A 19,954-nucleotide genomic window follows, 5' to 3' on the forward strand; every position below is an offset into this window, starting at 1 on the left:
TCTTCTCCTTTATTGAGTAAGAAATCAATGGACTGATTTGCTCCAGCTCATTGTACAGTTTTTTTTAACCATTAGTGCTTTTAAATGCAAACACAATATAAATTTCATGCTGTGAGTTTTTAGGATCTCGTCTCATCAAGGCAGAACCAAATCTCTGAAATCCATGACGACACCGTACAGGGCACTGCCAACATCAGTTATCAGCTCCATTATTCATTCCCGACAGCAGTTTCATAATAATGTCTGAGATTCATTAAATACATTAAAGATTAAGACAAAAAGACTCCCTTTTTATGAAACAGCATTTTCTAATAATATTCAACCTCAATGTATCAGAATGTTCCTTGAGTCACAAAAGACTCATGAAAGACTATCATTTTAAATCATGAAAGGGCCATATCATTTTCATATTTCCAAAGTCTGGGGAAATGAGCCGGTGCCATGGAGGTCCAGTTATCCATAATTGCCACATGAAAGATTAAAAGCCTTTCTGATGAGACTTGTGATTGGACCAGACTGGACTGGGCATGAGCCGCCTTCATTTTTAAGTGTAAAAATACAGATCTCTCTCTCTCTCTCTGTCTCTCTCTCTCTCTCTCTCTCTGTCTCTCTCTCTCTCTCTCCCTGTTGTTATACCTCCATGACTGCTGCTGATTCCCTGTGCTGCTCCCGCGGTGGGGACCTTGTGACCCCCATCAGACAAGCAAATCGTCTCAGTGACTCACTTCATATTGGGTCTATTATTCAAAGAGCACACCAGTCAAATAGATGGATAGGTGAAGTTCGGATGGAGAAGAGTGAGAGAAGGGGTTTAAGGGCGGAGGGGTGGTGTGTGTGGTGTGTTTGTTTGTGTTTGTGTGTGTGTGTGTCGCTCTCTCTCACTGGGAATACCCATGAGAGGCATCCGTCGTTTTTTCCAACCGTTCTCCTCCCCCGCCACCTTTCTTTCTCTCTTTCCCTGCATGTCTTTTCATCTCTTTCTCTCTCTACAGCCCAACCCCCACAAAATCTGATTTCTCTCCCACCCTCCATCATATCAGTTAATCATTCCTTTATCTTCCTCCATCCCCACCCTCCATTTAGCGTACTCCATTTTCATACAGGCCCCCCAAAAAAAACACTCTTCATCAGTCTGTCCGCTCCCCCCTTACCATCTTTCCTCTTTGGTCTCCAGCTCTGACCCCCCCCTGTTTTCCACCTCCCTACTTTATGATGTATTGTTCCTCTTTACATTACTTCTCCTGTGTAATGTGTCCCCCTAATCGCTTTGGCTGAGCGCAAAACCAACTCAGGCGCCGGTGGAAAAAGCACTCGGAACAGTCTTGCATTTGTTATCTCACCCCCAAAACCCTCCAGATGGGAACCCGGTTCAGTCAAGGCGAGTGTTATTCTGGTGTCCGACTCTGGGGTTATTTGAGGATTCAGGAAGACTGAAACACACCCAGGATAAACGCCGAATCGCGCTTTTCTTAACTGTGTGTGTGTGTGCGTGTGTGTGCACTCCGAGGGCCCTGATCAGTATAATGGAGCAGCTCTGTGCTCTATTGATTAGGTCTCCTGAGCGACTAAATTAAATACTTGCTTTGCTCCTCTGTTTGAATGAAATGCCTTGTTAAGCACTAACACCGTGTACACGCTGTTTGGGGCGGATCACTGACACCACTCATCCGCTCCCTCTCTCCGATTCTTTCTCCCTCTCCTTTCTCCTTTCCTGTCCTCTTATTCATCCTTTCTTTTTTAAATTCACCTCTCTCTCTCTCTCTCTCTCTCTCTCTCTCTCTCTCTCTCTCTCTCTCTCTCTCTCTCTCTGAACTTCCCTCACGTCTTTCACCATCCCGCTGTGCATTTCTTGCCCTCCTTGTTCTACGGTGAGGGTTCCCCATTATCCCTGCGCTTATTATTTTCAGCATTCTTCCTTCCTTCCTTGGACTCGGTCTGTCATTCTCCTCCTCCTTTTTAAATTTTTTTTTTTTTTTTTTTTTTTTTTTACAGTACTCCTTTTCATTCTCCTTGTGTGCTCCTTCTGTCTCTGGGAACACTTGGTTTAACTCACTAATTACTACATCACCCATCTGTCTGTCTGTCTTCATATATATCTATATATATATATATAGATATACATAGATATATATGTAGTCTTGCTGCTGCTCTCCACACTGCTAACTCATGTAATTACAGTTGTTAATGCTTCTCAGGATTATAGTGTGTGTGTGTGTGGGTGTGTGCGCTTGTTTCTTGCTGTGATGTTGTGGGTGCCTTTCTTAATCCCTCCCAAGTACGAGGCAAATCATGTTATTAAAACGTCTTAGAGGACAACTATCTCTCACGCACAGCGGTAGTTACAGACTATGGTGGTTAGTGTTCAACATCATCTTCTTTCATCTTGAGTTCCAGCTGATACCGGAAGCCCCCTTTATCAGCCGCTTTGTTTGAAGTTCCCACAGCTTCACTGCCACGGAGCACAGAACAGGCATTAGCACATTAACGCCGCGCTTCCTCATTCCGAAAAGAGTTTGAAGCCTCGACCTCTGCCCCGGTGGAGGGTTTTAGAGAAATGCGTTTTTGTATTAAAAAGGTTCTGGTTGGTTGTTTTTCTTTTTAATCGTGCGGTGTACCAATACCTAATCACCAGAGAACTAGCGCGGGCAGACATTAAAAGATTTCATGAATACATCCAACTTTTCTCATTAGAGAAACTGTAACTTTCTGTTTCCCAGCTACTTGTCGATTGTGCAAACTTGCTAAGAAAGATTGAGTCGCAAGGACGGAGAAGTGACGTGAGTCATGAAGAAGACAGAGGGAGAGATAGAGGAGGTATTTGCTGAACGGGTGTAATATGTGGAGATTGGATTAGAAATGACACTTCAGTGGTCCTCCAGTCGGGGTTTGGCTCGTCTCTGAGCCGGTGCGACGAGACAACGGGCTAATTGCACTCCCCTTCACTCCAAACAACAAACCGCTTCGCTCAATGCAACGTACTGCGTTATTATCTGCTACGCGAAGGAAGAACAAAGTTTCTATGCAGCACTTGCTCTTTTGATGTGATGTCTGCACAGGCAGACGGAGGAGGAACCGGGTGCTAAGTGGAGCGGAAAGAATGAATATAATTATTTTTCGAGGAGAAAATAAAAGTATCATATGATTTCGGGGGCAAAGTGAGAAGAAAAATGAGTCAGAGAACTAGTAAAAGGGAGGTAGGGGAGACAGCGGGGATGGAACCGAGGTTGGAACGGGTAGGGGGGGGGGGTAAGGGCGGTTGGGATGAGATGTTTTTATGAAACGGGGAGAGTTTCTCAGCGGGTCTTCGCCCTGAAAAAAAAGGCCGTCGCAATTACCGGCACACGCAAAGAAAGGAAAGTGGTTGTGTGTGTGTGTGTGTGTGTGTTTCCATTCAAGACACTATTTTATTGGTCCGTTTGAAATATACTGTATATACTTGATAAAAATTGTCAAGTATAAAATAGATTGAATAATAATACATTTAATTTATAATGTGCCTTTCATTGGGGACCAATCTCAAGGTACTAGAACATGCTGCAGTACCTATATGATTTACTTTTTCTTAAACACAAAGAAATTGACAGAATGTATGTTGAAAATGTATGTTGTTTGTATATACTTCTTTATATCAGTAAAGAGTGTGGTGGCTCATGATCATGTGATCATGCGTTTGTAAAAGCATTATTTAACCTTTTGCATGTACCTGGGTTGTTTCTCCTGTAAGTTAATGTGCGGAACATCGTCTTCCTTTCTTGCGGGTCTTAATTGAATTTGGAAAATTAAATGCAGCTACCAGATGATAGTACGCTTGCGGCTATTGTCAGGTGTACCTGCTTGGTGTGTGTGTGTGTGTGCGTTCAAGCTGTGGTTTCCTCTGCCAAGGGAGTGGCAGCTCTCTAGGAGGAATGCTGGGGAGGCCAGGCCTTTGGAGCTGATATCGTCGTAAAACTCCCTGGCCCAGTGCCAGAACACACACAATTAGTCCATGGAGGGAGGGAGGGCCAGGGAGGGGTCGCATGCTGCCTTTTCCTCCACCATACCACAGGAATGAGCTTCGGCTAAATATGTGCACTATTCAGTGCTGTTTTGTTCTGGTGATTTGTGTTCTGTTCTTGCAGGTAGGGGGGCGAGAAAAACCTCTGAGGGCGTCAATTAAGTAGAGCATCAGCGTAGTGGTGGTGGCTGAACAGTTTAGTATAAAGCCTTCAATCGTGTTTTACATTGTGTATTTGTATTAAACGGAACTGTTGTAACTCTTCCTGATCAGGTTGAAATAGACAACCTTTCGCAAAGATGACCGCTTCTTAGTTTACAAGTGACTTGCAGACGGTTTGTTGCTAAAGCAGCCAAATAGATTTTATATTCTGTGCGAGTGATTAAAATGCCTTTGAATAATGCTAATAATGATAAAAATGTAACATGAAATGAAGAGCAGCGGGGTGGGTTAAATAACTATTAAATTTTATGCAGAGTAGATGTTTACCTTCACGCCACAGTTACCATGGCCTTTTCAATAGCAAAAACATAACTTTGGTCCACACAAAAGACACTCTGTCTGTGCATGGTCATAAGAGAGATCAAATTTGGGATAAGCTAACTTAGTTTTACTTGCAATTTCTCCACAGAATCTAATATCACATCAGTACTGAAATGTCCTCTGGTTATAAAAACAACCCTGGATGTTTCCAGTTGCTATACACTCACTTCATACTCACAACTAAACTCTTTACGTTAGTCTAGTGACGCATAGGCTGCATATGCAAGGCTTATAATTACGTTGATATGTGTTTATAATCTCTCACCTATGCCACAATGAAAGCCCAGCTCTTGCTCAGCCATGTAGGGATTAAATGCTTATACTCACTTGACACTTTATTAGGAACACCTATACACCTACTTATTCATGCAATTATCTAATCAGCCAGTCGTGTGGCAGCAGTGCAATGCATAAAATCATGCAGATACGGGTCAGCGGCCTACAGTTAATGTTCACATCAACCACCAGAGTGGGGGAAAAAATGTGATCTCAGGGTTTTCGACCGTGGCGTGATTGTCGGTGCCAGATGGGATGAGATTTCAGTAACTGCTGATCTCCTGGGATTTTCACGCACAACAGTCCCTAGAGTTTACTCAGAATCCAGTGAGCGGCAGTCCTGCGGACGATGATGATTTTATGATGAAGATAATTGACGAGAGTGGTCAGTGGAGAATGTCCAGATTGGTCATTCTCATGGTTTGAGCTGACAGGCTACGGTAACTCAGATAACCACTCTGTACAATTGTGGTGAGCAGTGAAAACGTCTCAGTACGCACAACCGACAAACCTTGAGGTGGAGGGGCTACAACGGCAGAAGATCACCTCGGGTTCCACTTCTGTCAGCCCAGAAGACAAAGCTGAGGCAGCAGTGGGCACAGGCTCACCAAAACTGGACAGCTGAAGACTGGAAAAATGTAGCTTTTTTGATTAGCTGCCCGAGTGAAATGGAGAGGATTTTAGGACATCTATAGGCTGAAGTGTGTGAACTGTGTGTGTGTGTGTAACTATGTAGTTTCACTACGTAGTCACTCCATTTTCTAACTTATATTATTATTATTTCTACCTTATCTGTGCAATTATAAATTGAATAAGTTGTCTGTCTTGTGCAAAACGGATAGTCACACAAATAGTCAAACTGTATGTAGACATAAATACATTATTTTGATATTGATTACTTTATGTATGTATTTTAGCACCGGAAATAATTAATCCTGCTGACACACTAAATGAAGGGAATTTTCGCTATTCTTACATTCTAAAGATAATCTCTAATTTCTAAATTTTAAAAGGTATGAACAGTGGCGTCACTAGGGCGGACCACACCGGGTGTCACCATCAGAGGGGGTGACACCAAAATTACTGTATAAAATTTTTGTGCAATGTTTCAGCAGAAATTTATTATTTTTCCTAAAAATATCCCTGTAGTTGGTTATAACAACAACATAAGTGGAGTACTGGCACATTTCCACTATTTCCACTTTAAGTACTGCGCTCTGTATATTTTCCTGCTTCTTTATCCTTTGCCAATCACATGCTGACCGATGCATCTCAATTTCTGCTGAAGCACACAGATGGTAGGGCCAGAATTTGGCGCCAAAAGTATGAATCCGTGGACCCAACCTGCCTTGTGTCAAAAGTCTAAGCTGGTGGCGGGGGTGTAATGGTGTGGGGAATTTTTTCTTGGCACACTTTAGGCCTGTTAATACCAATCAATCATCGCTTGAATCAGCCTATTTGAGAGTGGCTGCTGACCATGTGCAATTGTGCATCCCATCATGGCCACAATCATACCCATCTTGTAATGGCTATTTCCAGCATGATAATGCACCATGTCATGAAAAGTCGTATTAAACTAGTTTCATGAACATGTCAATGAGTTTAATGTTCTCCAGTGGCCTTCCCACTCAGCGGCTCTGAATCCAATAGAACATCTTTGGGATGTGATAGAACGGAAGATTTGAAGCATAAATGTGCAGCTGGCAAATCTGCAGGAATTGCATAATGCAGTCATGTCAACATGGAGCAGAATCTCAAAGGAAGATTTACAACATGTTGTGAAATCCATGCCAACAAGAATTGAGGCTGTTTTGAGAGCGGAGGGAGTCCCTACCCAGTATTAGTAGAGTGTTCCTAATAAAGTGCTCATTGAGTATAAGGGTGCATATATCACCCTTGTAAACAAATTTAAGGTAATAAAAATAATTCAGTGCTAAGTGCTTTTTTATGGGGAAACTGAACAAAAGAGCCTCAGGGTTTTATGACTATACACATACTTTCTTGGTCGAAATTCACCTGACAATGCTTGTGTAGTGTCAGTGGAACAGGATAATTTCTGTTTAAATTGTTTTTATTGGAACTGGAAAGAAATATGTGGAACTCTCTGTGTCTTAAGGCAGGTGTGGGTGAGTGTAAGTAGAAATGCAGTAAAACTGATACACCTAAACTCTACCTAGGGTATTCGGTACAACTCTGTGGGGTCTAGATGACTTACAAGATATAGTCTCATAAGTTCAGACTTTGATTACAGCGCTGATTCTGTTGCAGAGATTTTGCTACTGATCGGCGGTTTTATAACTTTCTAGGTCATCTCCTGGGGACTGAACAGCTAAAAATAGCCAAGCTTATCAGCAGTAGTATCACGCTAAAAACTATATTCAAGTACTAATCCCTGATTTTAAGATCAGACCAGTGTGTTTACAACTCTTATCTTCACGACTACAGTATCTCTCTCTGGCCCCTTTTTCGCTTTCATAATTGGCATAATTGGAGTTGCGGAGTTTCTTCTGTGCGCCGACCATGTGCTCTACTTTATCTGTGTAATGCTGCTAAACTGCTGATCTGATCAGCATGCTCACCGCTCTCATCTCCCCACCATTCCAAGTCTCTGTTGCTGTTTGCCACCTCTAATGTCAATTAGAGGTGGCAAGCAGTGTTGCTATTAAGAAATGAGAATATATAACGTCTGTCATTTTGGTATCTTTATATATCGTGACATAGTTTAATGTTGTCTTTAAGGCTATATTACAGTAAAGTAATTTTACTTTTCTAGACATAGACTGTTCTAGCTGTTCTAATCAATGCCTCGACCTGCTTGGTTATAATATCCACCAATTTTACTAAAGATTATTTCTAAAATCACGAATAGCTCTTCCCAATATATTGTTAAATTTTCGGTACTGGCATATTTGTCAACAAATATTTTTATGATATTTAATTTTGTTAGAGAGTTGTTTTTGTGAATTGAGTCACTGTACTTAACATGCACATACAACCAGTAAATCTTGAGTACAGAGATGTGTCGTCCCAGCTTATGGGAAATTGTGGACAGTGAGGACACAAGGAGGTAACACAAATGCATCACATGTACATCACATACACTGATCAGCCACGACATTAAAACCACTAATAACCACTTATGTTGTGTAGCTCCCCCTCTGTCAAAACAGCTCTGACCCGTGGAGGCATGGTCTCCACAAGACCTCTGAAGGTGTCCTGTGGTGTCTGGCACCAAGACGTTAGCAGCAGATCCTTTAAGTCCTGGAAGTTGTGAGGTGTGGCCCCCATGGATCAGGCTTGTTGTTCCAGCACATCCCACAGATGCTCCATTGGATCGGACCCTAACCCCGCCCATCCACATGATGTAGAAGAAATCGTGATTCATCAGACCAGGCCACCACCTTCCACCATGGAAGCCATGGTCCGGTTCTGACGCTCACATGCCCTTTGTAGGCACTTTCAGCAGTAGGCAGGGGTCAGCATGGACACTCTGACCAGTCTGCAGCTACACAGCCCCATACACAGCAAGCTGTGATGCACTGTGTGTTCTGACACCTTTCTACCATAGCCAGCATTCACTTTTTCAGCAATTTGTGCTACAGTAGCTCTTCTGTCGGATCGAACCAGACGGGCTAGCTTTAGCTCCCCACGTGCATAAATGAGCCCATGGGTGCCCATGTCGCTGGTTCACTGGTTGTCCTTCCTTAGACCACTTTTGGGACCCCACAAGACCTGTCGTTTTGGAGATGCTCTGGCCCAGTCATCTAGCATCACAATTTGGCCCTTGTCAAAGTCACTCAGATCCTTAGGCTTGCCCATTTTTCCTGCTTCCAACACATCAACTTCAAGATGAGATGATCAATGTTATTCACTTCAGCTGTCAATGGTTTTAATTTTGTACACAAACTGGCACAGTGATTACAACAAGCTATTTAAGGGTCTACTGTACTTCTTAATAAAGCTCAATAGATCTCAGTTAAAGAATTCGCTTCTATAATAGACTTCATTACCGTTTTGACACCAAAATTAGCCGGTTGACCCGGGTTTTCTAAATCCGGGTCAACCCGCTAAAAATACGCCATTGACACCTTTCCCATTGCCAGGAGAAATTACTTTATTTTCTGGTGTGTCACATTTGGTTTCAAGAACAAGTTGGAAATGGGCCGCGTCATGGTTTCAGTGTGATTGGGAATAAAACAGCAGAGTAGACAGCAACTTAAACAACGACATAAAACTGTATAACAGGGAAAAAAAGTATTTTGAGTCATTAAGAAGAACACTAGCTAGACACTAGAGTAGAAGCAATTTGGAGCACTGCAAGTGTATATACTGTATACTGCCGGTGCGCGCACCGGTCTTTTGGCGGTGGGGTGGAGTGGCTGGCGGGGAGCGTGGGGGTTCTCCGCTGTGGTTCCCATGGTTGGATTCTAAATGGGAGATGAAATGATGTAAATTATACACGGTTATTCCTCTCACCAGCATCCGGAACTTAAACATGCGTTGCATCGTGCCGGTAAAGGGGCCAAAATGAGCAGGTCGACCCGGGTGTCCTGTTCACATCAGAGCCGATCAGAGGTGGAGCCGGTTAAAACTCGTGTCTGTTGCAGGGTCATTTCACCCGGGACTGAGACTCGGGTTTTTCCTTTACGGCTGGTGACAAGTGCCGGATATTACTGTGTTTTTGGTGCAGTGGGAAAGCGATATAATATAGTTTGCATTCCCTTTCAGCTAAGGTAAGGTATTCCAATGTGAGATCAAGCACACATAAAAAGAGGTCAAGCACATATAATGTTAAGAAAAATATAATTTTGGTGTTTTATTTTTCTTTTACTCTTTCAGTCCCGAGATCAGGCAGTCGAGTTTCTTGTGAATTGTTTTATGCATGGGAGTGATGGGTTACAGCCCGGAAAAACCTTCTTTGAAGCACAAAAGCTTAGAAAAATAATAAATTAGAACTCATGTGCAAAGACAAAGCTACTAAACACTGAACACAATGTCTGGACAGGTTACAATTTTCCAGCGTTAGTCATTAACACATTTCGATGGGTTGCTCCAGAGTTCAACAAACTCGGATGGTGTTCGTGAAAGATAAACAACGTCCGAGGGCTGACGTGAAACAAAAACACATGCATAACATGACTCTCTCGCTCTCACTCTCGCTCTCTCCCTCGCATCTGGCCTGGGAGTGAGCCAAGTCAGTGTTACTATGGAGAGAAACAATGCATTCCATCAGGGAACGGAGACAGAGCTGCTCGCAGGATTCAGCCACAGCCCTGTCCAACGTTGTCTTCAAAAACTCTGCAGGCCCTGTTTATGGACACCGCTATATTTAACGAGGACTGGATTATTGTTGTGAAGTTAACAAGGCCGACAGTGCTTGTAATTACTCATTTACTAACCTACCTCAAGGTGTGGTAGTGAAGGAGTCAAGTAAGGAGCGGCGTCAAAGTCCATTCATCCAAGTTGAATCATTAGTATTTTGTTATAGTATTTCATCCAGTATTGATTGATTAACTTTAAAATAAAAAAAAATAAAAAAACTGCTTTACATATTTAGGACTTTATTTTGGTGACATAAGTGCTGTTTCCCAAACTGTAAAACAAAAAGGTAGACACATGTAAAGCAGTATTTCCCCTTGTGTGGCCCCTTTTTCCTCCCCCCAAATAGATAGTTTGCTTCGTATTCCTGTACAAATTTGATTTCTTGTATAACTTACTGACAAACCTGATTCAAGTCATGGTTGTAAACACCGATACTGTCTGAAGGGACCTACAGACTGCACGACTTGTGAATAACCCTAACGTCGCTGTGGTGACACTACACAATCCTGTTTCTTAAATGTAGTGTTGCAGACCCGTTCAAAATGAACGAGCGGCAGTGAGCGCGCCACAATGAGGCTCCAATGAGGGCGATGGCACATTTCCGATGAGGGCGTTTTGTCGCCGATCTCAAAAATGTGTCAGCGACACCCGGATCAGGGCAGAAGTTGCGTAGTCTGAATAATAACCTGAATGCAATGGTATCAGTGCTAAATGCTTTTTATTTTTTATTTTTATTATTTTCTCCTCATGGGAAAAGCTTTAACAGTAAAATTATGGTGTGTGTGCGCTTTTCTTAACTGTGTGTGTGTGTGTGTGTGTGTGTGTGTGTGTGTGTGTGTGTGTGTGGTTTCAATATGTTGTTGAACAGCATGTTCTCTGTAGTCAGCTGTCCAGTGCAGACACAATGTCATTAATCACCAAACCGAGGAGAGGGAGGGAGGGAGGGAGGGAGCGGGAGGAACAGGGAGAGAGAGAGAGAGAGAGAGCGAGAGAGAGAGAGAGAGAGAGAGAGAGAGAGAGAGAGAGAGAGAGAGAGAGAGAGAGAGAGAGAGAGAGAGAGAGAGAGAGAGAGAGAGAGAGAGAGAGAGGGAGAGAGAGGTTGACATGTGAGAAAGGGTAGACTGACCGCTGTGATGAACACATGAACTGGACACGTTGCATGGTTGGAGGGAGGACTAAAATGTAAGGTCACGGTGCAGATGATGCAAAAGGAAGATATTGGGTGGGCGGGGTGAAGGCTGGGAATATGGAGGCAGGGAAGGAAGGATGGAAAGAAGGAGGTGAGGATCATGTGAAGGGACTTAATAGGGAGGAAATGGAGGGAGTTGGTGACCTGAGAAAGAGGCCACGCTCACGGATATGAGCCGTGGACTTCCCATGTTCCGGATAATAGACCGGGATGAAGTAAGTGAGGAGAGACTAACTGGAACGGACGATTGAAGAGGAAGGGGTCACGCTGCAGTCAAAACAAAGACCCGTTTCCTCATTAGCGACTCTCCGGCTGTCTCTGCGTTGTCAACTTAGCTTCCCAAATTCTGGGGCGAGGTTACGTATTTTCAATAATTTCCTTTTGTGAAAGCAGAATCCCGATCGTCGAAAATGATGGAAATATATCTATTTTTTGCCGACATTTTCAGTTAATTGCAATCTGAAATTGGGGTACGCAAATCCTTATTGCTGGGTTAAAATTAAAAAAAGATGACATTTTATCGTTTCAGTTTCTGAATTTATTTGGAAATTGTAAGTTATGTAATCATTTTCCACTTGAATGAAATACCACCATAATCACAATTTTATTTATTTATTACATTTCTGTATTACACTGAGTTTGTTTTCTGAGATATTTATAATGTCACAATTATCAGATGATACGCTGAGAAGTTGGTAACAAAACAATTTATAAAATGTCAATATATTAATATAGAATTGTATAGTGAGCCATCTCATCAATATCTGATTGAATCCATATTGAATAGAATCTTGACCCTTTGTATCAAAATCAAATTGTGAGGTCCTGCTCAATACCCAGCCGTACCCATCATTTACAATCCATCACTATCTGACAAAAAAACCATCAATGATTATTCCCCGTTAACGATTGTCCACTAATTGGTGCAATATCACCGATGTCCTTTTCAGGAAGGAGACTTTCTGGTTCGAACCCATCACGTTGAATACTGTGACGGGGGCATCCTGGACCCGGATGATGTACTGAGCGACCTGGTGGATGACAAGGACAAGGTAAGAATGATGAGGGCACGGGAACCTTCTGAATTCTCAAAGTAGACCCGGCCGCAGCCGGCAGCGGCCCATGTTTTGGTGGCCAGTCAGATACAAATTGAAGAAAGCTTAGTCACAGCAACATAACGTCATAGGTCAGTGGTTCTTAATGTTGGGTCCGATTTTTTAACTGCTATCCCCTTAACTATAGTATAGACAGGTACGGAGGTATGGACTAAATCGCATCTAACAGGTCGTTCTTGTTTGATATTCTGCTTTTCATTGCTTTCTTTATAATTTAGCTTACCTCAATGTAGGTAGAGATGATTTTTACCATGCACCATCATCGTGTGTGTGTGTGTGTGTGTGTGTGTGTGTGTGTGTGTGTGTGTGTGTGTGGGCGCGTGCGCGTGTCTGTGCGCGCGCGCTAACTCGCCGAGGGCTACAACATGTGGCTAGAAGCAGCTTACTCCAAGAGAATATTGCCTCACAAGCAGAAATCAAAAGCAAAAGGTTCCAACTTGCCTTTAGCACAATGTCATTAGCAATTCACTTTTGGGTGCTTTTGAAAGCCTAATCTATATATCTTATTCCCCCCTGAGGAAAGTTCCATTTACACTTAATTTTTCCTTTTGTAACTTTTTTGCATTTTAGTAAGTGATCAATGGTCTCATTTGGAACACGGACACTGACCATAATTCAGTGTTGAAAGCAATTTCTGTGGCTCTGCACATGCATAGAGAATCAACTTGTTTTAACTCGTTTGTCCCTGTGTGGACACTGTTTCTGTTCAGTTGGCAACCTGGAGACAAGAAAAAAAGTTCTGGAACCCGGCGGCAAAATAGTTTAATTCAGAAATGAGTATCACCCGGTCTTCAGTTCGTATGCCTGTGAGGATGGATAAACGCTACAAGATTCATTTGCAAATCCACTGAACTAATTAAGTACAAAGATGCTTCTGTAAGCGCTTTCTCTTCATCCGAGAGTTGCAAGAAAACCCTTTTGATACGATCTGTGTGTGATGAAAACTTTCTTTGTCTATTCATCCACCCTTTATTCAGGTTGAACACATTTAGTGAGTTCTCTCAAGTTGTACTTTTCAACCCAACAATGTGTGTGTGTGTGTGTGTGTGTGTGTGTGTGTGTGTGTGTGTGTGTGTGTGTGTGTGTGTGTGTGTGTGTGTGTGTCTGACTGTATGTCTGTGTGTATTTATATACTGTGTATATATATATATATATATACACATGTGTTGTGGTGTGTTGTGTGACAATTAAAGATTCTTCTTCTTCTATATATGTGTATATATACAGTATACTGTATATCCATTTAATATATATAATATGTATATATATATGTATGGATATATATATGTGTGTGTGTGTGTGTGTTTGTATATATATACGTGTGTGTGTATATATATATATTTATATATGTATATGTGCATGGATATATATGTATATATGTGTGTATATATATATATATATATATATATATATATATATACTGTATATATGTGTATGGATATATATATGTATATATATATTATGAGCAATTCGATTTATGATTTAAAATTTCCTTTTTTAGCACTGACGGCTCTGCCATTGTGAGTCTATCGAGTCTTCATTTGTAAAGAAAAACACTTGTTCCTCAATAACCAACTTTTATTTGGATATTATAAATGACAAAAATATGACAATATTTAAACAACACACCTAAACAGTTAAGAGCTTTAGAATAACAAACAATGAGTTAATTATGACAATACTTTTATGTGACTCACCAATTAAAGCGCAGAAAAAACAAATGCTGTTTTTGCCAAAGGGGAACACTGGTAGTCCGCAGCTCCGATCAGAGTGATCTTTTCTCTGAACAAAGCAAATAAAAACGCTAGATGTATTTTATTTGTTTCTGCTGCTGCTCTGCTGTGGAGCAGATCCCAGATCGCCCCTGAAAAAAATCCCGCCCGCGCTTTCATGGCCCGGTGGCAAATGCCCCGTGGCCCAGCACGGTCCGGGAGCTGGTGGTTGGGAACCTCTGCACTAGAGTACACTCCGTTGGTGATGGAAGGTTTATTTCCCACTTTCATTGCCACATCCGTGGTTTTACATACGACATTCTGGTCGAAGGCGCACTCTCCCTTGTACACACACTGAAACGCTGGAGGAGAGGGAAACGGTCTCCGCTGATACGGACTTCGCACACCATTACCGGGAATATTTCTCACTAATGTGCGTTCACTGTGCAACAAACTGGATGAACTTACATTGAACTTTATTGTTCGTTTTTTTGTAATATTCAAATTGTATTCGAATTGTGTTCCTGCGGCCCTAGTGCTAGGTGGGCGGATGCAGTGTGTATTGAGGGATGCGGCTCCGCGGACCCTCCATGGAGGCGACCGCAGAACTCCCAACTCCGAACCAAACTTCATGAAAGTCGGTTCGGAGCCGGCAAGCCACAGTCGACTCCGTGGAGGGCCCCACTTCCCCCAGCCCACACTGCATTTGTTTACTGGTGAATATTGACCCCCCCCCCCAATATGGCGACCATGTCGGACAATATTACCCACAACACAAACATACCGATCAACCATAACATTCATTAAGTCAAGTCAAGTCTTTATTTATAAAGCACATTTCATACCAGGAAATACCATTAAAGAAAATATATAAAATGTCTGCAATCATAAGAACAGTCAGTGCAGAATAAACAGATCTCACAACATACAGAGCACACACACAAATCTCACAACATAGAGAACACACACACACACACACACACACACACACACACACACACACACACACACACACACACAACTCAGTCATAGACTGTAGTGAACAGCAAGGTTTTTAACCTGCTTTTAAAAGTGTTCAGTGTGGGGGCCTCTCTCAGGTCCTCAGGCAGGGTGTTCCATTTTTTCTCGGAGCATAGATACAGAAGGCAGCCTCACCTGCTTTAGAGTTGGTATGAGGGATGGTTCAAGACCACTGCCTGTGGACCTGAGAGTTCTTGCTGGTTCGTGTGTAATGAGCATTGCTTTTATGTACTGAGGTGCAAGGCCGTTTATAGCATCATATACAAGTAGCACAATCTTAAAATCAATCCTGGGAGCCAATGTAGAGATCTAAGAACAGGTGTGATGTGTTTTTGCAAACGTTTTAATCCCGGTGAGAACGCGTGCAGCCGCATTTTGGATTTACCGTAGCCGCTGCGCCGCTGATTTCGGGAGGCCGGTCAATAGGCCATTGCAGTAGTCCAATCTACTCGTATGCGTGGATTAATTTTTCTGCTTTTGACAGGAAGCCTCTTAATTTTGAAATATTTTTTAGATGGTAGAAGGCTGATTTTGTGATGTGATTGATATGGCTCTTAAAATTTAGATCGCCGTCTGGGATTACACCCAGATTTCTGCTTTCTGCTATCTTCCTTCTTGCTCTCCAGGGACAGTGAACTGAGATGAGCTGCAATTTTCTGTCTCTGAGCCTTTGCACCAGAGAGGAGAATTTCTGTTTTCATCTTTGTTCACTTGTCAAAAGTTCTGTGACATCCATGCACAAGTATCATTAATACACTGAGTGAGGGAGTGTATGGGGAGTAGGTAATCAGGAGATAGGGATATGTACAGTTGTGAATCATCTGCATAATTATGGTAATTTATTTTGTGTTTCTTTATAATATGTGCAAGTAGGAGCATAAAGAGGTAAAACAAAAATGGTCCAAGAATGAACCTTGGGGCACTCCACATATAATATCCACTTTGTTCGAGACATAGTCTCTAATGGACACAAAGAACTGCCTGTCCTGTATGTAGGTTCTGAACCAGTTTAGAATCGGGCCAGATAGACCAACCCATTTTTGTAATCTCGCTAATACAATATGATGGGCAACCGTGTCAAAGGCAGCACTGGGATCCAGGAGCAGAAGAACAGATCAGATCAAATCAGAAACAGTGTTTATATGCAGATCAGTCACAACTTTAATAAGTGCTTTTTCTGTGCTATGGTGAGGTCAAAAACCAGATTGATAAGTGTTTAAAAGGCTGTTTGAGGTTAGATAGTTGTTAAGCTGAAGGTAAACTGTTTTTCAAGTATTTTGCTGAGGAATGGCAGGTTGGAAAAGGGCCTATAGTTTATATAGCAATAACCGTTGCATCAAGATTGCTCTTCTTCAGGAGTGGTTTAATGACAGCTGTTTTAAATGCTGCAGGAAATATACCTGATTGAAGAGAGCTGTTTATAATTTCTATGTGCTAGGCAGTTAGAAACGGTTTTAAAAAATGTGGTAGGGAGAGGGTCCAAGCAGCAGGCGGAGGACCTGAGCTGACCAGCAATATCGTCCATGTCTAAAGGGATGAAGTGAGACATGGCAGCAGTCATATTACTGGAGGACTGGAGGGTAGGTTCATTGCTGAATGTTGAGGCATGTGTGAATTTTACCTCTCCAAAGCTGGGACACAGCAGCGGGCCCGAGACGATTAACCGGCTGAAGACTGACTAACTTACTGAAGACTGTCAGTAAGCTTCGTAAAGTCCTCTTTGAGTGTCTCAGATTGTTTGTTCCTGACATCGTTCGTTCCGACGTGGATGAGAACAATGGTGGCAGACAGGTTTTGATCCAGCAGCTGTGGGATTTTGGAGTCTATATCCTGGATGCAGGCACCTGGGTGGCAGAGGGTTTTAGCCTTAGGCAGGGTGATGTGTCGAACCAGCAAGGATGGAGGTCCTCCATCCATGAGCATGGATGGAGGTCGGCAGCAGAGGAGTTCAGACGGGCAGCAGCAGCAGCCAAGCCAGGAGAGCACCGTCCTCCCGGAGCCGGCGCAAGCAGGCCCCGGTGCAGGGCAGCCCCGACGGGCCGAGAACCTGCGGGAGCCGAGGCTGCGGGAGCCGAGGCTGCGGGAGCCGAGGCTGCGCTCGTGGCAACGGACGAGCTACCAACTGGCTCGGGAGCGGAGGCCCGGACAGACCATTGATAGTCTGGCGGTAGTGGAGACGAGGCTGGTGCCGGTAGAGAGCGTCTTGGTGCCCCCGATGCCACGGTGGACTGTGAGCAGGCCACCTTCTTCCATTGCTCCACGGTCCAATTCTGATGCTCACATGCCCATTGTAGGCGCTTTCAGCGGTGGACATGGGTCAGCATGGGCTGACTGATCTGCAGCTACACAGCCCGCAGCATTAACTTTTTCACCAATTTGTGCTACTGTAGTTCTTCTGTAGTATTGGACCAGGGCCTGGGATTCATGTGGATGTTACTTTGACACGTACCACCTACCTAAACATTGTTACAGACTAAGAACACCCCTTCATGGCAGCAGTATTCCCTGGTTGTAGTGGCCTCTTTCAGCAGGATAATGCACCCTGCTATACTGCAATAATTGTTCAGGAATGATTTGAGGACCATGACAAAGAGTTCATGGTGTTGACTTGGCCTCCAAATTCCCCAGATCTGAATCCGATCAAGCATCTGTGGGATGTGCTGGAACATCAACCCCGATTTATGGGGGCCCCACCTCGCAACTTACGCCAGTTTAAGACGACGTTCTTCTGGCCTGATTTTCAACTCGGCGACAGGTTTTTGTGAGATTGCCGAGCAAAGCGCCAGATGGGAGAAAATCACAGTGAGCTCCCGTGAGCCACAAGCGTCCGACTGCTTGCTGAGCGCTCGCCAATGGCTCGCAGATGCCGGCGAGATATCAAGCAGGTTTAATATTTGGTCATGTGGGGAAACAAATACAGTGTGTGCTGGGGGATGCTGGTCCCTCCGCGGAGGCGACTGTGGCTCCAAACTCACAGCCCACAGGGCTGGAACCCAATTGTTATTGCTTGGATTTTAATCATTAAGAACATTATAAATCTTCTTGCCATTTTTCGGGCTAAAAGTATCTCAAATGCAGCAACTGCAATACGCACAGCCATAATGGAGACCTCTCTCAGACCTCTTGTTGTTTGAGTTTGATCAATATCTACATAGATTTGGAAGAGGAATGAGTGAAAAACTGTTTCACCAGAAATTCACTGGAAGTAGAAGAACGTTGATGCGACTTGATTTGTTTCAGGAGCGGGGCGCTTTGTGACATCAATCCAAAGTTATATAAGTCCAAGCTTCGTCTCTTGAAGGTCTTTTGCATACAGCAACTTGCGCCTTGTGGACTGCGTAGTGTTCACAGACAAACTGTGTAGACAGACAACCCAAGCTGATGATGAGTTTAAAGGAATCTTGGAAAACTGTAACTGGTGTTGCGTTTCACAAAACCCCGAAAAATGTAATCTGTCACAGAAGGCTTTTTCGCACTGCAGGATGTTCTCAGAACCTTTGGAGGAACCATCCCTTTCTTTTCTTTTCCCCTTTTTTGTGTCCGTACTGTATGATCCAGAAATGATCGTAATTGTTAACACCTTTCTTGAAGGACATTTAAACAAAACCACACAACACGAATATTCAGAGGCGTAAGTGCATGGTGATTGGTCCAGATGTAAGTCCAAGGTGACTGGTTGAAACCACATGAGCCTGAAAAAAATCACCATCTGTAGAAGGCCTTGTTTTTGCAACAAAACATAACAAATGCCACACTCACTTTTTAAAAAATACCTTCCTGAAGATGGCCTTGTTTTTGTACTAAAAAGATTACATATCAGGCGATCTTTATAAATATTGTTTCATTTGACAACTTTGTTTAAGTTGTAAATCCTTTTTTTTTTTTTTCTCGAGTTTCTGAAGATTGCCTTGTTTTTGTACTACAAATATATGCCATGTCCTGTGATCTTTATAAAAACTGGGAAATTTTGTTGTTTTGTCCAGATGTTTTGGCCAACCTTTCAATAAAACAATAATCCTCCTATATTACCACTCCGTTCCATTTTTCAAAGAAAAACACATTTTATTCAAATGTGTTCAACTGGAGAGAACTCGCAAGAGATTTGTTTTACATAACCCCAGAAACATACACTACTCACAAAAAGATAGGGATTTTCGGCTTTTGGGTGAAATTTCAGGATGAACCTAAAATGCACTATAACCTTTACAGGTGAACTTAATTTGACCTTCTCTAAACTTTTGAATGCACATGTCCAACTGTTCAATGTTTCAGTACTTGCACAACTGCTGTTCTCTAACAAGGAGCTGAACAGCACAATTCACAACAGGTGTTTGATCCATGAATCCACCAATACAGTTCCTGGTTCAATTAGAATTGGTATTCAAACAGTCCTCTTCATCATGCTGTTCACATTTTGACATCATGAGACCAAGACGACACCTAACAATTGATCAACAGTACCTCGCCATTGCGAGGCTTCAAACAGGATGATCTCAGAGGGAAGTGGCCACTGAGCTTAGAGTGTCACAGAGTGTCATCAGCAGGTTGCAACAGAGATACAGAGAGACTGGAAGAGTCACAGAAAGGCATAGAAGTGGACGTCCATTGGCCACATCCCACACTGATGAGCGCTTTATTGTGAACAGTGCCCTGCGGAACCGGATGATGAATGCCACTCAACTCCAGGCACATTTAAGGGAGGTGAGAGGCACCCAAGTGTCACGTCAGACCATTCGAAACTGTTTACATCAGCGTGGTCTGCGTGCTAGACGACCTGCAAGGG

General features: G+C 43.0%; 1 protein-coding gene across 1 annotated transcript in view; it reads left to right on the forward strand.

The window, feature by feature from the left end:
* Window positions 1-19,954, forward strand: part of LOC307244573 (partitioning defective 3 homolog B-like) — a gene marked incomplete at both ends in the record, with an annotated part of 251,215 nt that overhangs the window by 945 nt on the left and 230,316 nt on the right. Inside the window, one exon of the mRNA XM_080019807.1 lies at window positions 12,275-12,376. Within this exon, the coding sequence (XP_079875933.1) occupies window positions 12,275-12,376 (102 nt within the window). The remainder of the gene's footprint in view (window positions 1-12,274; window positions 12,377-19,954) is intronic.

This window comes from Zeus faber (assembly GCF_960531495.2).
Source record: "Zeus faber genome assembly, chromosome: 18".
NCBI lineage: Eukaryota > Metazoa > Chordata > Actinopteri > Zeiformes > Zeidae > Zeus > Zeus faber.